The sequence below is a fragment of the Sminthopsis crassicaudata genome, chromosome 5 (assembly GCF_048593235.1).
Source record: "Sminthopsis crassicaudata isolate SCR6 chromosome 5, ASM4859323v1, whole genome shotgun sequence".
Lineage (NCBI taxonomy): Eukaryota > Metazoa > Chordata > Mammalia > Dasyuromorphia > Dasyuridae > Sminthopsis > Sminthopsis crassicaudata.
This window is the reverse complement of record NC_133621.1, coordinates 282467369-282487346: the sequence shown is the minus strand read 5'-3', so window position 1 is coordinate 282487346 and position 19978 is coordinate 282467369. Positions and strand designations below refer to the sequence as shown.

Below are 19978 nucleotides of genomic sequence, written 5' to 3'. Positions count from 1 at the left end.
TTTATTGTATATCTCTAAAAATTGAATGAAATACAGAATTGTGATTGCATATACAATCCTCTTTTAATATAAAATGAAAATAACTAATAATGTCAGTTGCAAGAGATATGCCGAGGAGAATGAAGGCTGAAAAAAAATGCAGATGGCATTTCCAGACAATTAAGAGATCAAGTGGAAAGCTTGAAAAGAGTAGCTTCAATTGAGTCACGAAGTTGGATATCTTGTTTGGATCGGAAAAGATTGAAGAATGAATGAGAAGAAAATAAGCGAAGGCAGTAAATTTAGACAACTTTTTCTAAGAATTTGTGTGAGCCACTCACATGAAAGAGTGTTCCAAATCACTACTGATCAGAGAAATGCAAATTAAGACCACTCTGAGATACCACTACACACCTGTCAGATTGGCTAAGATGACAGGAACAAATAATGACAAATGTTGGAGGGGATGTGGGGAAATTGGGACACTAATACATTGCTGGTGGAGTTGTGAAAGAATCCAGCCATTCTGGAGAGCAATCTGGAATTATGCCCAAAAAGTTATCAAACTGTGCATACCCTTTGACCCAGCAGCGCTACTACTGGGATTATATCCCAAAGAAATACTAAAGAGCGGAAAGAGACATATATGTGCCAAAATGTTTGTGGCAGCTCTTTTTGTTGTAGCTAGAAACTGGAAGATGAATGGATGTCCATCGGTTGGAGAATGGTTGGGTAAATTGTGGTATATGAAAGTTATGGAATATTATTGCTCAGTAAGAAATGACCAGCAGGAGGAATACAGAGAGGGTTGGAGAGACTTAAATCAACTGATGCTGAGTGAAATGAGCAGAACCAGAAGATCACTGTACACTTCAACAACAATACTGTATGAGGATGTATTCTGATGGAAGTGGAAATCTTCAACATAAAGAAGATCCAACTCACTTCCAGTTGATCAATGATGGACAGAGGTAGCTGCACCCAGAGAAGAAACACTGGGAGGGGAATGTAAATTGTTAGCACTAATATCTGTCTGCCCAGGTTGCATGTACCTTCGGATTCTAATGTTTATTGTGCAACAAGAAAATGATATTCGCACACATGTATTGTACCTAGACTATATTGTAACACATGTAAAATGTATGGTATTGCCTGTCGTCGGGGGGAGGGAATAAGGGAGGGGGGGTAATTTGGAAAAATGAATACAAGGGATAATATTATAAAATATATATATATATATATAATAAAAAAAATTAAAAAAAAAAAAAAAAAGAATTTGTGTGAGAAAGGAAGTAGCAAGGAGAAAGGACTGGAGCTCAAGGGGAGCTTAATGAAGGTTTTTTAAGGACAGGAGAGATTTTGGAATGTTTGAAGGAAAGAATCAGTATACCTCCAAGTTTCTTAATAAGAAAAAAAGGTATGATAGATACAAAACATATAAAATGTGAGTGCATACATATATATTTATGTGTTTATATTGTACATATTTATATGAGTATGTGTTTATGTGGTATGCCTTCTGGAATTTTCAAAGTGTCTGTCTTATGACATAAATTCTAAAAATGTTTGATTCCTTTAAAAGTCCATACTGTAAGATTATATGATATATAACTCTTGGAAGCACATAGACATTATTGATGTATTGCTCATTATGACAAACCTTTGTGACATACCCAAAACTTAACTGCCCTCATGTGAACCTTGAGAATAAAGTTCAAAATTGAGTTGATTAGTCATATTCCTAAAAATTTGGTTAAAACAGAATAATGACTCATGTCACAACAGATGAAAACTTGCATTTTATTTGTCATTCTAAAACCATCCTAAAAGCTGGCTCGTAACTAAAAATTTTCCAGAATAAGCATCTTATTTTCAAAATCCAGTGACTGAATTTACTATATAAAAATAAATACTATGGGGACTGTAAAAGATTTTTTAAATAATTTTTTAAAAAAAGAATCTAAGATGCATCCATTCTCAGAGCTTCACATATGTCTTTATGGTAATTTAAATGAGGCAAATAATTTACAACTATAAAACATTATATGAATATAAACTATCCTTCCAATCTCAAAAAATCTAAATTACCTTTTTGTAAGTCAGCATTTCTAATATTATTTCTTACTCTCTACATAAGCATATTTAGTTATCAAGAATGTGTTTTACAAGACTCACCAAGAAATAAGCAAATTTACAGTATGAAAAGAAGCATTTGAATGAATGAATGAATTCAATGACAAAAGATTGCAGAAGAAAACATGCCCTAGCAACTGGCTTCTTGTATAATACTTAGTGTCTCATTTATCTTAAACAAGTCAACTTTTGTAACAGCCTTTGCATAGTATAGAATATCTAGTGACAGCCAAACAGAGCTGTCAAGGAAAAAAAAAAAAGAAAAGAAAAGAATGGAAAATGTGAGCTAGAAAGGAAAAGAAAAACATTGTGAGAGAATACAAAATAGTTTGTGACAACGAATTTTTCTTTAAGACAACCCAAAGCTATGTGAACCTAGTGAAAAAATGAAGGTTTCCACGTTAATGGAGAAAATATACTTAGGAATGCCCCCACAGTAATTTAAGTAAGCTTCCACCTTACCACCTAGATCATTACAAAATGCCTTTTATTTTTCAAGATATTGAGAATAAAAATACAAAACTTTTCCCCAATCTCTTGTCAAATAGTACTTATCAGATGTCAGTGGTTGCTTACAAAATGAGTTGCAGACTCTTTTTTTACTTTCCTAAATTCTTTCTTGATAACTGGCTAAGTTGATGACCATAGAATATGATACCATAGGTCATTTATTATTGTTTTTGCTTTTTTATCATTTCTACAAACTTATTCCATATAAATAGGCTACATAGAAATAGAAGTTGTCATGCAACTAAGGAACTTATACCCTAAAAGGTCCTTAACATGCCTTGTAGGTGGTAGTGGGAGACAAAAATCTTCCTGCTGACATCACTACTCTGAGATGGAGGCTTCTGGTATTTTGGGAGTCTCTTGGGAGTTCTATTCTCAGCCTTGCCACTGAATTGCTTTGTGACCTTGAAAAAGGCAAAGAAGTGTGGAAAGATAAGCATAAGGGAGAGCATGAAAAGAACTCTTAGTCGAGATTAAATAAAAGGAGCAGAGCCATGAATTTTAATGGTCATTGTAGTAACTGTCCTAGTAACTTGTCGTAGGTAGTAAGGCATTTGATTTGGGAAAAAAACAAACATCACACTCCTTAGCCAAGTTTAGAGTAAGTTTTTTACACCACTCTGGTGAATCTGTATAAATCAGTGAGCAAATCTGCAGCAAATATGGTCAGGCCTACTCATCGCCTGACATTGACCTACTTTGCACCAAAGTTGATCTTTAAGCAAGGTGAAAGGTGGAGGCTAAATAACTTCCCAATACAGTTTTTTAAAATTCAGAGATTCAGAGACTGAAAGCTGAAAAAGGATCCTAGAAGCAACCAAGACCAAACCTTCATTTTGTAGTTGAGGAAACTGAGACACAGGGAAACCCAGAAATTTGCCCAAAGTCACACAGCAAGTGTCCAATGTAGAGAGTTTGAGCCCAGATCTTCTAAATCCAAGTCCAGGACCCCTTCAACCTCACCACCCACTAACTACATATTGATCTTCCCTACTCCGGGGCAGAATCTGACTATAAATATAGCCCCCTCCCTAGATAATTAGTACCAGGATCCTGGACCCACACAGATTTTCACTCAAAAGTATAGCTCTACAAGGTGTCAGGGACATAATTGTCAATTAAAATCAGAACTGTGCAAGGAATAGTGCTATGCACTTGAGATAAAGAGTACTAAAGGTTTTTTGAACAGTATCTGCCCTCAAAGAGCTTACATTCTATTAAGGTGATCTATGTATCTGGTATATAAATTATGTGTGTGTGTATTATCTTGTATATAAATAGAAATAATTCAGAGATCCAAAAAGATAGATGAGGTTAGAGAATATTCCAAGCATGAGGTAGGAGATTCAGCAGCCAAGAATACATAAAGCATTAGACAATTAGGCAATACCATCAACTGGTTTTAATGGCATCTAGGTAGATAGAAGGCAGGTCCAGAAAGGCTCCTCCTCCTGAGTTCAAATATGTCCTCAGATTCTTCTTGTCTGTGTGACCCTGGGCAAGTCACTTAATTGTTTTTTCATCTGTAAAATGACCTGGAGAGAGAAATGGCAAACCATACTAGTATCTCCACCAAGAAAACGCAAAAAGGGATCACAAAAATCTGACACAGCTGGAAAAATGATTAAACAACAAATAATCAACTAGTATTATCCTTAGCTCAGAAAAACCCTGGGATTTTACTTCTGTGCTCAGAGGTGGCCAAAATTTCCAATACATTCTACGTCATCTGAAATATATACATAGGGGCTATGTAATTAAAATACAGAATGAATGACATTCAGTTTCAGTTACAATACCTGACACCTGCCAGCTGCCATTCACTGGCTTCTTAATTCATGAGGGCCACTAGCTAATTAAGTTCAAAAAATTGGATGTTGGCAGAGGTGCCAAAAATCTCAGTCAAACCCCAGTGTCTGGTGAGCCAGAGACCTAGTGATTCCAGATGAGCACTTTGATTATTTACTAAACACATCACACCCACATGCACAAAAAAGTTCTTGTACTTTGGGCTCATATCTTTAGATATGTATGTGTCTTTGATAAATGCACATATATAGGTGTTTTTTTTAATCTGGTAGGACAGAAAAATTACTTGTGATATTCATCTTGTGACAAATGCATCATTATCAAATCTTCCAATATTTTTTGTGCCCAAGACCTGATACAGTTCGTGCCACAGGCTGATGCACAAGACTCAGGGGCAGCCACTAGGAAGAATATGGATTTCTAAAGCCACATCATTAAAAAAGTGTCAGCTCATTGTTTAGCTCTTCCCTTCCTAAATTTTTTTATTTTTTATTTTTCTCAGTCGTATTTTACTTTTACAAATACGTGTAAAAATAGTTCTCAGCTTTCATTCTTTATAAGATTGTCTTCCAAATTTTTTATTCTTTCCTTCCCTTACTCTTCCCCCCAAAAAAACAGCAAGCACTCCTATATAGATTATACATATACAATCCTTCCTTCCTTCTTCCTGAGAGAATCACCTCTGCACCAGTGGTTGATTGTGCTGGTCTTATAAAGACATTAGTTCAGAAGAGCTGCTTCTCTGTCCTGCCTGCAAGAAGCCCTGGAGTTATTGGGGTGGGAGGGGGGTTGGTGCAGTTCTTGGGGCTCTTCCCAGCTGTTATTGCCCTATATATTCCACAGCTCAACTGTTCTATTTCCTTAGTGCTTCAACAGCAAAGGTAACAAATGCAACATGCTCACCTAGTAACATAATACACAAAGAACAAATAAGGAACAGGTCTATGCAGTGAAGTAATAACAGAAAAATCTCCCAACTAAGCAATAGTGTGATCTTATCTAAATGTAATCTTCATAACGCTTCTGGGCATTACAATTTCTAGTCCAATGCTATTTGCATTTTTATGGCAGAAATATTTATTACAGCACCCAGAGGGAAGATACAATGCCTCATGATCCTGAAAAAGAGGAAGCTACTGGAATTAAGTTCTTGAAAATGTGGGGTATTCAAACCTGCTTAGCTACAATCATGGACTTTGAAATTCTTCAAAGTAAATCCTCAAGTAAACGTGATAGAAAGCCTCATTAGCTCCCTTTATGTGGTAAGATAAGGCATGGCAGAAATACGATTTGTTAATTAACAAAATATGCATGGAAAAGACAATCCTGACAGCTGTGTTTTCCAAAAGAGGTAATACTTCTGTTTATGAATTTCTGGTCATAAAAACAAGGTCGGTCCTCAGCCCAGAAAAGGTCGGCTCCTTCTTTGTTTTCTTAAAACTTTGTTTTCTTAAAGGTGAGCAAAGGATGAGGAATCCCTTCCCACGATTTTCTCCTAGGCACCCAGAATTCAAACTATGTCCTACTCTAACACTTTTATTGACATAGATATAAATTTTAAATCTTTCATCTATCAATTTTAAAGGGATGCTGTTACTAAATTGTTTTGAAGCCCAAAAAGGGAATGGCTTTTAATTGGCGTTTTTCAAATCAAACACAATGAGCAAAATTTTCTCTGTCCTTGGACAACTTCTTTCTTTCTTTTTGCTTTCTGCAGGTAATAGAGCTTTTAAATGAGCAAACTTCTTTATATATACATTATTTGTCCCTCAGCATCCCTATGAAGTAGATACTTTAAGAATTATTATTCCCATGTATAGATGATGAGAGACAGCTTATAGATTAAGAAACCAAAATTGAAAAAAGTTAAGAGACTTTTCCATGGTCACACTACTAATAGTCACAAATTGGAATTAAACCCAGGCCTTTCTCACTCCAAGTGTAGCCATTAATCAGGGGTTCTTAACCTTTTCTTTGGCATTTGGCAACCTAAAACCTATTAACTCCCCCAAATGATGTTTTCAAATGCATAAAATAAAATACACAGGATAACAGAGGAAGCCCAGTATATTGAAATAGAAAAAAAAATTTTTTAATACCTAGAATTCAGATTAAGAATTCCTGCATTAAATAAACCATTTTACTCCTTGTGTGTAGACTGTGATATATGTTGAATTATATACACCGCAAATTTTGATTTCTATTCCTTTTTCTAATCGTTATATAACAACCAAACAACAATTTCAAGCACTCTGAATTTGTACCAGTTAATTTGGGTTGTATAAAGTTGGGAGTTTTTGTTTTGGAATTTTTGTTTTTGTTCTTTAGGTGGAGAGGAAAAGATTGTACTATTTCTAAACACCTTTAGAAATTCTGGTTCCTATGCCAGGAGTATTCACATAGCAGATGAACTGACGTGTGAACATTCAAATGAAAGCTTTAGGGCATAGAAACGTTTGTTTATATATGAAAAAAAATGGAAATAAGCTAGTAACCTTAATCTGAAAAAGGCTTGTTTCAAATATTAGGGTATTCGTGATATTATCATTTGGCATCTTCATAACCTAAACAAAAAGGGACTATAAAAGCCTTCTAGCTGTTACATGAGAGGAAGTTCCTAAAATGTTGCCAATCTTATCTAATAAGGATAATAATAGCTTACAAAGATGTGATAGGTTAATGGCCACAATAGAGACGAATGGATTATAAATTCATTTGTTAGGATTTTGTTAACATTTAAAAATAAATTTCCTGTCTGTTGAATTGGGGCTTATAAATACTTTCAAAAAGCCCAAAGTGCCCCTAAGAAACACTGAAATGTGTTTCCTAAATCCAGCAGACCCATTCCTTAGGAAGATCATGGAATCTACCAGTGATTTGGACAGGGGCTGTCAATGGACCTCAAATATCAAACTGAGATGAATGTTATTCAAGCCTTCCTTAACCAGATGTATGGACTAGGGGAACCCTCTTAATAGATGCGCTCTTTAGAAGATGTACTCTGAATAGTGAAATCTTTAAACATTCAGACATACATTACCAAGCAGCCCAAGGAGATAATCTGCTGAAGACACCCTAATAGAATATCCCATTAGAAGTTTATAATTCTGGCAAAGTGAAAAAAGTAATATCAAATTTAGTAAGTCAGATTCTGGATAGAATTAATCATATGAATTGTTGTGAAGATTTTCTGATCCTCATTCTGAAATTTTTCTCCTTATAGGTAAAATTTACTTAAATTCACCTGCTTCACAGTTTTCTATGTCATTTAACCAAGGGCCAGTCCTAGCCAAAAGCTAAGGAGCTTTTAAGCTAAGGAGAGTTTTTCATTGGACATGCTTTCATCTTGCTTTTTAATCATCTTTTCCCCCTCCAACTTTCTTCTCTTCTGACAAATCCTGTTTATTCAGAAAATGCTCCCTGATGTGTAGAAAAATCTGATTCTTTAAAATTTCTACCCATTGGTCTTATTTCTGCCCTCTGGAGCTATAGAGACTTAAGTCTAATCCTTCCTCCACTTGATAGCCCTTCAAATATTTAGAGATAACTATAACTTGCTTACTTACCCAAGACTTATTGAACTGACTAGAACAGATTACTATGGTACTCTTATCTCTCTTGCATGGGACAATTCACACAATTCCCCAAAGGAAGACAAGTCCCCCCAGATTTTTTTCCCTTCAAGCTAAATATAACCATTTATTTCCACTAACCCTCATATGATATAGTTTCTAGTCCCCTGCTTGTCTTCCTTTGGAATGTTCCAATTTATCCATGTCCTTACCAAAATTGAGAGTCCATCACTGAAGACAACAATAGTTGACTGTTGCAATAAGTTCTCATTACTTTCTCTTCTAGTCAAACTAGTCTAATTGCTACCCATGTCTTTGTATATGAAGCCTCCATGTCTGGAATATCTCCCTTCTCCTTTTTCACTTTTACTTTAGGAAAACTCCTGATTTGCTTCAAAGCACAGCCTTATTATCATTCCCTCCCAGCAAAAGTAAAGCTCTTCGAGGGCAAGGTCTCTCTCTGATCTTTGTGTATCCATCACAGCGCCCATCTTCATCCACATCTACTTGCTTATTTACCCAAGACTTATTGAACTGACTAGAACAGATTACTATGGTACTCTTATCTCTCTTGCATGGGACACCAGTCTACTGGATTAGGGCAGTTTGACATCAACTGAGAAGAAGAAAGAACTCCCAGTCTAAAAGAGGGCTTAAAGAATTCACAGAATCTAAAGGGAATGTTAATGACCAAAGGGATTTGCCATCTAGCCATTAAAGTAGATCTGAAATTTTGAAACTCTACTTCTTCAGTAGTTATGGTAACCCCATTTGCCTGAATCTTCTTGGTCTTTTGTGGACCAAGTCAGATCAGCTTAATATACTCAAGATTTTTTACTAAAGTGTATTTTTTTCAATGAAGACCTAGTTTTACTTGCACATTCTTCACGAGCATCAAATAGTGGGTGATCTCTCAAGCTTGAACAGTAAGAGTTGTATCGCTGAGGAAGGATTTCTTGTTTTAAATACTCTAGGTAATGATTTACAGCTATTTTTGGTACCTTGTCAAAATGACAGCTCCCTGAATTTTTCTGTATGCAAAAAAATTTGCTGTGCAGACACTATTCAGACCCTGGGAGATTTCTCCAAACCTCAGCATGTGAGAGCAAGGGAATTTTCTGAGGTCCTCCCTGGGGGGTGGAAGTGGGGGAAGAGAGAGGGAAATGACCCATCTTCAGCATCTCGTGATACATGTGAATGTTTGATGAGGTGAGGTGACCCTCGGTGTCTGGGATATCTATGGCCTCCCAAGCCTGGAATTCATAGCCCAAGAAAACCTTAAGTAGAAAGAGACTTAGATAAATCCAAGGTAAAAAAAAAAAAGGTACAAAATCAAGTTGATAAAGAGTCGGATACTTTTTAAACCCTGATTACCATTTTTATGCCCTTGGAGCCCATTCATAGTCCTAGGAGATGGACTGGAGAAAAGAAGCAAAAAGAGAGAAGTAAGAGAGAGCAATATAAAAAAGACCAAAGAAAGAGCTAAAAAATGATGGATGTCATTCCCACGTTCAAAAACTTTCAATGACTCTTCATAGCAAAGCCCCAAATCCTTAGTTTAGTATTCTGGGCCCTCCAGTATCTAAGATTAAGCCCTTCTTTTCAACTTCTTCTTCAATTGCTCATCATAAATTCTCAGCATTTGACAAGCACCTTTTTAAATTCAATCTTCATGCCTTTGCTTTCATCATTTCTAACAAGCAGAATGAACTCTCCCTTACCCCACTGCCTTTCTTTTCTGATGGAACCTATCCTTCAAAGTTTAGCTCAAATTCTATCTCCTCCATCAAGTTCCCCCTTTTCTGAACTATTCTATTATTCTTTTCTTCATTTATTTGGACTTTAATCACTTCTTATTTTGTGTTGTTAATAATTTTTTTTCTTGAATATATATCTATTTTCCCCAACTTGATTATAAGAATGTGGGCAGAGTTTTGTATTCCCCAGCATAAACCCACAGTACTTTGTACTTAGTTGTTAATCAATAACTATTGATTGATTGGTTTTAGTCAGCTGGTAGGGGCAGGGGCAGATGCTACTAGCAATTATTTGAGGTGCTATTCCATAGCACTTATTCAGTGAGTTACCTAAAAAGAGATTGAGCTAGATTCTGTAAGATCCCTAACAACAGTAAATTCTATAACCTCCTCTACCATACTAGAGCGTAACAAAAATTCAGTTAATATTTATTATGTGAAAAGTACAGGCAATGTCTAGAGTGGAATCAGGAGATACCCAGATTCAAATTCTACCCTGGACACTTACCAGATGCATGAACAGGGCAAGTCACCAGCCCTTCCTCAGTCTAGATTTGAACATCTGTGAAACTGGGCTATTAAGTACCTCGAACGGTTGCAGTGAAGATCCAATGAGTAATGTATGTAAAGTTCTCTAAACCTTAAAGAATCACATAAATGTCAACTAGTATTACTTTCCCTTCATAAATAAGTCTTTATAACCCAATTCCATGGCAGATTCTATAACAGAATATAAAGTACTCCGATTTATTTTCTTGTACTTAGATTTATTAAAGATTTCTTGAAATATATGTAAGATGTTGTACGGATGGGGAAGAAGGAGATACCTTAGAGCTACACTTGAGACAAAAGGCAAATCAGCCTAGTTTGGGGCCACTTTTCATCATGATCATGATTTCCCACCCTACAAAAATAAGGTCATTAGCCCAGTTCCTCTTGAGTACCAACTAAACAAAGAAGGACCTGACTCAAAACTTCTGCTCTCCCCAGAAATGCAAAGATAAGACACTGTTCCCAGGACCTTGACCAAATAAACCCTTCAGTTGGAGTAACACTGATGTATACCAGTGGACAAAAAGGAAAACAACCCCAGCATGAGGGGAATGGGGGATCCCTGGTTTTTCTTTTTTTTGAGGGCTCTGCTAAGATAAAATAACTTATGCTGCCCCATAGAAACAGGTTTCTATGTCAGCCAACTAATCGCATGCCCTTTCTATGTTCCTAAATGGAGGCCGAGAAGGAAGTCACACTAGATTAGACTTATTTCAGCTTGTTTGCTTTTGTTGCTGGTCCTACCCTCCACATATCTCTTACTTCCAAAATTAACCATTCCTGTGCATTGGGGCTTTCCCCCTGTCTCCTACTTAGTAATGGGTCCTATAAAAAGGCAGGGAACTCTCAGAGGCTTTTTTACTCCAGGCAGCTAGCTGCACTGTGTGTCATTCCCATTGCAGATTCAGTCTATCCTACACTTCTGTGGCTACATAGCATAACAGCTGTGTGTAACTAACACTATGAAATAGTGTTGGTGGCTAGGAAATATTTTTGTTATATAAATATTGTAGTTGTAATGAAATTTTAAGCAGAAAGATTTGACTCATTTCTCTAGGAACTTCATCAAGGTGCTTGAGATACATAACATTTTCTGTTGGTAATTCAGGTAATCTTAACCCTCTCAAACCTTCCCAGCTTTCTCCTGTTCACTTCCCTAGCACACCCTACGGAGCATACCTGGTTCACCCAAGAAGTCTGAGAAGCTCGGTACTCAGCTGTACCCATACAGTACAGGAGCGTAGCCCTTGGAGGGCATAGCCAAGCCTGAGCACAAGGGGGAAGAGGGCTCCGCCCTGTGATTACCTCCATTATATATTCTTTATCTTATTTTCTGACCTCTATTAACATGTCCTCCAGTGCCCTCCTTAGACAATTTATTAGGCCTTCTTATTTGTTTGTTTGTTTTTGGTGAGACAGTTGGGGATTAAGTGATTTACCCAGGGTCATACAGGTTTAATTCTCATTTTTAATAAAAAGGAAAGCAGAATAAAAACAGACCTAATAGCAAACAGATCTAAAAATTTCTGCAAAAATTGAAAAAGGACATATATAGACATAACTTTCACTCTTCAGAAGCACTGCAAATTTCCCCCATGTTCAAGCTTGATGAAGCACTTTAGTTGCTGAAAAACATGGAAACAAGTGGTATGGACTTGGCTGGACCTATATGGATTATGCTCACAACCACATTGGAAAGATGGCAGATAAGAAGAACTAGGCCCGAACTAGGTTTGGAGGACCTGAGTCCAAAGAGGGAAAGTCATAGTTTGGTGACCACCAACATTTATGCCGAACTTGAAGGAGGAGAGGAGTTCTGAACTATGATTTTGTCTGGGGAACTTCCAGGGAGAACATTCCCTCTATCAATCAAGCAAGAGCACCACCTGCTCTGCAAGTTTTAGTTGTAAAAGTTACCTGGGACACTGAGGATTTAGGTGATTGGCCCCCGGCCCCACAGCTCTGGAGGTTGGAATTGAACTCAGGTTTTCTGCCTCTAAAACCAACTCTCTCTTCACTGTATCTTGAAACGTTTCATATATCAGGAACTTTGACATGGATTATCTCATTCAACCTTCACAACTCAGCTAGTGGTTATCAAAGCAGACTTTAAAGCTTAGTCCAGAAGTCAGGCAACAAGCATATTAAGCACTAATTCTGTACAAACAAGGTATAGGATAATCAATATAAGCAAGCCCCTAGCATAAAGGAGAATCAGAAAAGGCTTCTTTTGGAAAGTGGGATTTTAGATGGCGTTTAAAAGAGCCCAAGGAAGCCAGAAGGCAGAGATGAGGAGGAAGAGCATTCCAAGCAAGTGAAAATATCTGGAGCAGATTTGGAGGGTCTGGTGCAAGGAACAGCATTGTCGCTGGATGACAGACTGGGTATGTGATGGACAGAAGGGAAGAGAACCCAGGACAGAGCTCTGGGGGATACCTAGCATTAGGGAATGGGCCTGGAGGGCTTGGATTTGGGGTTAGTTCTTTTTAATATGCTACACTGCCACCTACTTGGTGGCCAGACATGGCCATAGTGGGAGCTATACATCTCTAAAATAGACTCAAGACTTTTGCAGCATCATAACCTTGTAGAGTGTTGAACTTCAGTCCACATTTCTCCCATTTTATCAAAACAAAACAAAAACAACCATTTTCTACCTCGAGAAGTAAGGAGACTGTTCATTTAAAATTTTTTAAAATGCTTTGAACTTCAGTCCACATTTCTCCCATTTTATTAAAACAAAAACAACCTTTTTTCTACCTCGAGAAATAAGGGAACTGTTCATTCAACAAATTAATTTTTTAAAAAATGCTTTCCTCATACAGAACAGTATTCTAATTAAAACCCACCAGACACGCCTGCATCACACAATACAATTATATCAACAGAAACTAAATTTAGAGAGTGATGTAATTAATATTTACAGAGCACTTTGGCAAAAGTACTTTCATGACAACCTGGGCAGGGGTAAGTATTGCAAGCACTGTTCACATTTTTCATACAGAGAGAAGGAGAGAGCTGCCTAGGATTAGACTATTAATATCTGCTTGTATGAGGATCAGAATGCAGATACTTCGACTTCAAGTCCAGTGTCCATTCCACTCTGCCATACTCTCTCCCCAGACTCATACCTTATTTGTTCTTATTTTAAAACTTCTAGGGAAAAAAAAACTACCTTACATTCTATGGACCTATTAATCGTGATCAGGATAATTCTTAGAGCCCAGTAAGTTTTTTTCACTTGCAGTTTGTAAGATCTTAAATTTCAATATTACAATATTTTTAACCCTACAAATCATATTGTAATTATCTGGTTCTTTGGGTTAATGGTGATTTTAAATATAAATTAGCATTTTAGCTGTAAGGATCATTTATTTCATGGAAGTGGTGCCAGAAGAAAGGAAACTTTTTTAATAGCTTTTTATTTTTCCAAATATATACAAAGATAGTTTTCATACATTCTCCTTTACAAAACTTGTGTTCCAAGTTTTTTTCCATCCTTCCCTCCAGCCCCCCTCTCATAGATAGCAAGCAAGTTAAACGTGTAATTCTTTTGAATATAATTCCATATTCATCTTGCTATACAAGAAACAATAGATCAAAAAGTGAAAAAATCTGAGAAAAAATAAGCAAACAAACAAAAAAGGTGAAAATTCTATTCTTTGGTCCACATTCAGTCTCTGCAGTTCTCTCTCTAGATACAGATGGCACTTTCTGTCATGAGTCTACTGGATTGGCTTGGGTCACCTCCTTGTAGAAAAGAGCCAAGTCCATCACAACTGATCGTCACATAATCTTATTGTTGCTGTGTACAATATTCTCTTGGTTCTGCTCACTTCACTCAGCATTAATTCATGCAAGTAAGAAAGGAAACTCTTAAGAAAAAAGCAGTCCTTGGTTCATGATCTATGAGAACTGTATATCATTTTTGGGGAGAGCAACTTCCAGATTAAACTCCAAGAGTCCTTGACTCACTTTTAAGACAATTTCATCTGGTTTTGAATTTTAGGCCAGCAAGGTAGGTCAGAGATAGAGTGTGTTCTTAGACTTAGGGTCAGGAAGAGCTGGGTGTATGACCCTGGACAAAGCAGTACCCTTTTCTTTTTTTTCTTTTATTTTATTTTTACAAAAATTTTATGCATAGGTAATTTTCCAGCATTGACCATTGCAAAACCTTTTGTTCCAATTTTTCCCCTCCTTCCCCCCAGATGGCAGGTTGACCAATACATGTTAAATATGATAGACTATATGTTAAATACAATATATGTGTGCATGTCCAGACAGTTATTTTGCTGTACAAAAAGAATCGGACTTTGAAACAGTAGGAGTACTCTTTTCTAACCTTAGTTTCCTTTTCTGTAAAATGGGGAAAATAATGGTCCCTAACTCCCATGCTTTGCAAGTCTTAAAGCCATATTTGTTTTGTTTTGGTTTTTGTCTCTCTTTCTTCAGTGCTTGGTCTTAAGGAAATATTCCTGTGTCCATTCAAAGTACTTCAGATATGCTAAAAAATGAGTGCTCTCCATAAAAATTTCTGCTTCCTCGTGCTCACACTTTTCTTTCTAAAATTCCCTCCAGTACGATTCCTCCCTTCCTTTCTCTACCTCTGGAAATTCTATCTTTTCAAGTCTATTTCTACTAACTATCTTTGGCTACCCTAGCCTCCTCAGAACTCCCCTAAAACTTCTGGAACGATAACAAAAATGTGTACTTCTTTGTAACACCCAAGCCTTTCCCATAGTAGACACTTAGTGAATATTTTTGGTTGGTTTCATTACAGTTCTCTGAGTTAATTTGCCTTGGATGCTTTCAATATATCCTGAAAAATGGCTGTATTTGTGACCTGCAAGTTAGGACCACACATCCAACGATCAGGGAAAAAAATGTGTTATTCAATCTTCAAAAATCCCCAAATACACTGAACACAGGATCTGCTGGGATTGCAATTAATCCTTCAAAGCAAATAAACATCAAGAGGGGAGAGCCAGACACTGTGGCCTAGATTGTAGGAAGCCCTCTCTTCCCTGGCACCCCCTGCAATCACGGCTCTGGTTTATTTTTGTTGTAGGTGCATGGAAAGTGTACGTGTAAGCACAACACCGCAGGCTCCCACTGCCAGCACTGTGCCCCCCTCTACAATGACCGGCCCTGGCAGGCTGCAAATGGAAAGACGGGGGCCCCGAACGAATGCAGAAGTAAGTAAGTGACAAATCCAGACACGCAGAAGCCTTCTTTGCACCACAAATTTCCTGGGGACGCTTGTCTCCTGAGTCTTCAGAGGCACAGGGTGAGAGAAGACCGACAGTTCTGGCTCCTTCCAGCGCAGTGCATGTCACCCCTTAACCAAAGCACCAGCGCTGTTTGCCCATTCTGCCAGAAATGGGCCATCCGTTTGCTTAGACCCTTTGTGGGAGCCCATCCCATGCCCTGCTCCTCCACTCCACCTTAGCCACACAGAGGAATGATCATACCCTGTATGCCTTCATTAGCCCACAATTGTTCCACTTCCTCAAGCAAAAACTCTGACATATGTGACCATAACTCCTCTCTCTCTCTTTATGTCTCATCCCTCCTAAACCTGTTTTACGTGTTCATCAAAACCTCAGCCCTTTTATTCCTCTCTACTTTCTTATGCAATGATCCCTATTTTTCACTTAACGACATTTCCCCTTCCAAATCTCAACCCTCTAGTTAACCTCTACACTGTCATCTTGCATCCCGTAACATCATTCTGCACTCTCTCCTCCTTCCCCACACTCTCTGACAATGAGCTCCTCTCCTTGGTAATATGAGCCCCAGTGATCTCATTTCCCCAGCCAGTTGCAACCTCAGTCCTCCTCTTTCTCTAATTTCCAACCTTGTTCCTTCCCTGTTGTCTCCAAATAGCTCAAATCATCCCCCCCCAAGAGTCTGTCCTGCCTCTCCCCACTCTCTCTCTCTCAGTGACCTTTTCAGTTCCCTTGGGTTGAATTCTCTAGGTCAGCGACTTGAGATCTCTATTATCTGGGGAGTCCTGTCTCTCCCTGAGCTTCAATTCCACGTCAGCAATTACCCCTTGGACTTATCAAGCTGATGTCTAGAAGCCCACATCAGCAACTACCCCTTGGACTTATCAAGCTGATGTCTAGAAGCAAACTCATACTCAAACACAATGGATTCTCCTTCTCCCAAGCCCCTATCTTCCAAGCATTCCTATTTCTTACAAGGACACCACCATTTTCCTAGCATTCCAGGTGCATTATCCTTGTCTCCTCAGTCCTTTCCCCCACAGATCTCATCAGCTGCCATTTCTGTTTTCACACCTCTAGCATCTGATCCTTCTCTTCATTCACACAGGCTCTCGTCATTTGTCATCTACATTTTTGTTAATTTATCCTAATTGGTCTCCACATGTCAGTTGGTATCCCTGGTCTCCTTCCAGTCCATTCTCCACCCTGTTCCTAAAAATGAATTTCCTTAAGCATAGATCTGATTTAGTGACTCCTCTTATTAAGTAAATTTCATTGACTTTCTTTTCACTTCAGAGAGACATACTAAACTCCTTTATTTGGATTTTAAAACCCTTTATTATCTAGCTCCCACCTGTATTTCCAGCCCCATTGTACATCACTCCTCATCTAGCACTCTTCAGTCCAGCCAAACTAGTCCTCTCTCTGCTCCTCCCAAGAGCCATTTCATTTCCCTTCTCTATCCTTTTGTACTGACTTCCTTCCATGCTTGTACACATTCCCTTCTGCTCCATAGAACCCCTATTTTTTCTTCAATTAGGAACTGAAGTTGCTACTTCTCTCCCGGATTGCTACTTCTCCCCCTATTTTATATTTAAGAATTCAGATAGAGATGTGACCCATAATTTCAGTGGTTTAGGGAACTCACTCCTTGGTGATGAAATTATCTCAAGGAAGGCAGATTTGCTGGGTGGTATAGCGTGCTAGATCAAAGTCAGGAAGCTCCCACGTTAAACCCAGTCCCAGACACTTATTATTTGTATAGTTTTTGGCAAGTCACTTAAATTTCTTTCTGCCTCAGTTTCCTTATCTGTAAAATGGAAATAATACCTCCTAAGGTTCTTTTGAGGATAAAATGAGATACTATTTAAAAAGGCGGTGCAATATAATGCTAGTTCTCATTCTCATTATTGCTTTACAATTTATCATTTAGAGAATTTCCAAGGACACAGAGATATTACATAAATAATCCAAGGATATGCAGTCAGTGTGTCTTAGAGGCAGGTCTTCCTGACTTTAAAGAGTGTTCTCTATCCTTTGCCTCTGTCATTGATTTTTTATTTATTTGTGTGTTCTTTTTGAATTTATTCTTGGGTTTACTTATTTGGTACTTATTTTCCCCATCTAAAAATAAACTCTTAAAAAATGTAGATTGTAATTATAGTCTAAGGCCTAGCACAGTGTATAACACTTAAAAGGCTCTTATTTAATACTTTCTGGATTCATTGATTGGCTTTGGAAAGCAGGCTGGCTAGATAGATGAAGTGAGTAGTAGTATATGTGATCAAAGCTGCTGTAGCATCCCAGACAAAGAAAGAGATTTCATCAAGAGTACTTTAGATAATAAACCAGATTCTAAATAGTAAACGGTTACTCTCTCCCTAGCAGCCTGGAGTGAGAGGGGCATCCCTGAAAAGGTGGTCACAGAAGGGAGCTAGAGAGAGGGTGTACCATTTGCTTTCTCCACTTCTGCAACTTCACCTCCAGTTTTTCCAGCTTAATCAAACTACTGTATTTTTATATCCTATAAATTTCATAATGCCTAGTAAAAAATATTTTTTAAATTTTTGTTAAGGGAACTCCTGTTGGAGGTCATAGATGAACAGTCTTTCACACTAGTGAATAGCACATGGAGCCCAAACAAGATAATTACAGAGACCTGGGCGGTTTGCCAGCTTGCCAGTGTGGGACAAAATCTCAAACTAAAGCATTCATTCTAGGCCATGACCATGAGCTTGATGACCAGGATTATGATTCCTTAATGCTTCCTTTATAGTCCGTGCTAATTTCTCTCTAGGGAAGTGAATTAACATCAAAAATCAGACATATTCCTGTAAGCAGCCTGAGCTTCATGTATTTATCCTGTTTATTCTTCTACAGAGGAGAAAAGTCCAGGATTCATTCATCAAGCATTTATGTGCCAAGCACAGTAGTAGGCATGTGAGACAGAGACAGAAATCAAGCAGTCCCTGCTGGTTCTGCTCTTGCTCACTTTGTACCCTAGCTCTCACAGTGTTTCACTGTGACTGATTCCCCCACCTTGTTGGCCCAGAACTATTAACAGAGGTCTGTCTTATTCAACTACTCTTATTTTTCTCTCTTTCTATCTTGTGCTACAACCCTCAGGCCTTATTCTTAGGAGGTACTAAAGCCTTGTCCCTGCACCCAGTCCCCTGAGCTAGCTCCTTGTTAGGAAACTAGGTCCCCTGCTTGCTCCTTAATACTCACTGCCTTCCACCTGGATGGCTTGCAGGGATTCTCTCCTCTTACCCAGTGTTGTTCTCCCCTGTCTACTTTGATTAGCACCTACTGCTTATTGTTATGTTCCCCAACCATCTGCTTAGACGCCCTCCTAGTGTTCACTGCAAGGACCACTCACCTTATTTTGGTGGATCCATCAGTCCCATCCTCAACCCCTCCCAACCACTGGCCACCAAATCCTATTATTGACAGAAACTTGGTTTTTCCTTGTATCTCTAGGATTTAAAGCTAGATATTGTGAGCCCCATTTTTCTAGGCATCAATTAGGGATATAGCTCTTATGTTTGTTTATAAGAAATGTTTATGATTGCCCTTAAGTACATATCTGAAGTCATTATGGTCTCTATAAATGTTCCTTATCGTGTTGTTAAGAGGTTTTTAAGTTAAGAATCTGAGTACCATCACATATCAAGAAAACACTGAAGAAATAATGCAAGATTATCTTTTTTTTTTCTTTTCCCCATGAAGCTTATATTCTTTTTTTTTATATTTTAATAGTTTTTATTTACCAGATATATGCATGGGTAAATTTTACAACATTGACAATTGCCAAATCTTTTGTTTAATTTTTCCCCTCCTTCCCCCCCCAGATGGCAGATTGACCAATTCATGTTAAATATGATAGAATATAAGTTAAATACAATACATGTATGCATGACCAAACAGTTGTTTTAATGCAAGAATATCTTAATTGCAATATGTGAGAATGTTTATATTTTTATTCTAAATCACTTAAACTAATTTACTGAATTTTCCTCCAGTTTCCTAGAGTGCTCTTCTGGCCCCTTCCATAGAAACTAGTTGTTCATTTCAGTTCATTAAGAAAAAAGAAAAGACAATGTGCTTCTTGAATCTGTTGAAAGATGATGAAATATTTCTAGTGAAATTAGTACTTCAGAGATATGGTAGCTAGAGAACAATGAAAACTTGTGGTTTCTGAAGGAACTTGATTTCTCTATCCTAACTTCATACTCCGTAGTTCAACTGCACCTCAAAAATATCATTCCAAGAAGAATCAGTTCTTATGTTTGTTGCACTCTGACCAGATTTTTGGAAGTAACACCTGAGTGTTAGCTTAGGCCAATCGAAAATCAGGAAGCACCTATTGAGCCCCTGTATTCAAGGCATTAAATGGCACCGAAGATATAGGAATGAAATAGATATGGCTCCTGCCCAC

The 19978-nt window shown here is 37.7% G+C and overlaps 1 protein-coding gene across 5 annotated transcripts in view; it reads left to right on the top strand.

Moving 5' to 3' along the window:
• NTN4 (netrin 4) overlaps positions 1-19978 on the top strand; it is a 231211-nt gene that overhangs the window by 164308 nt on the left and 46925 nt on the right. For all 5 annotated transcript variants that reach the window (XM_074271306.1, XM_074271305.1, XM_074271307.1 and 2 more), the window contains one exon: positions 15381-15507. In XM_074271306.1, the coding sequence (XP_074127407.1) occupies positions 15381-15507 (127 nt within the window). The remainder of the gene's footprint in view (positions 1-15380; positions 15508-19978) is intronic.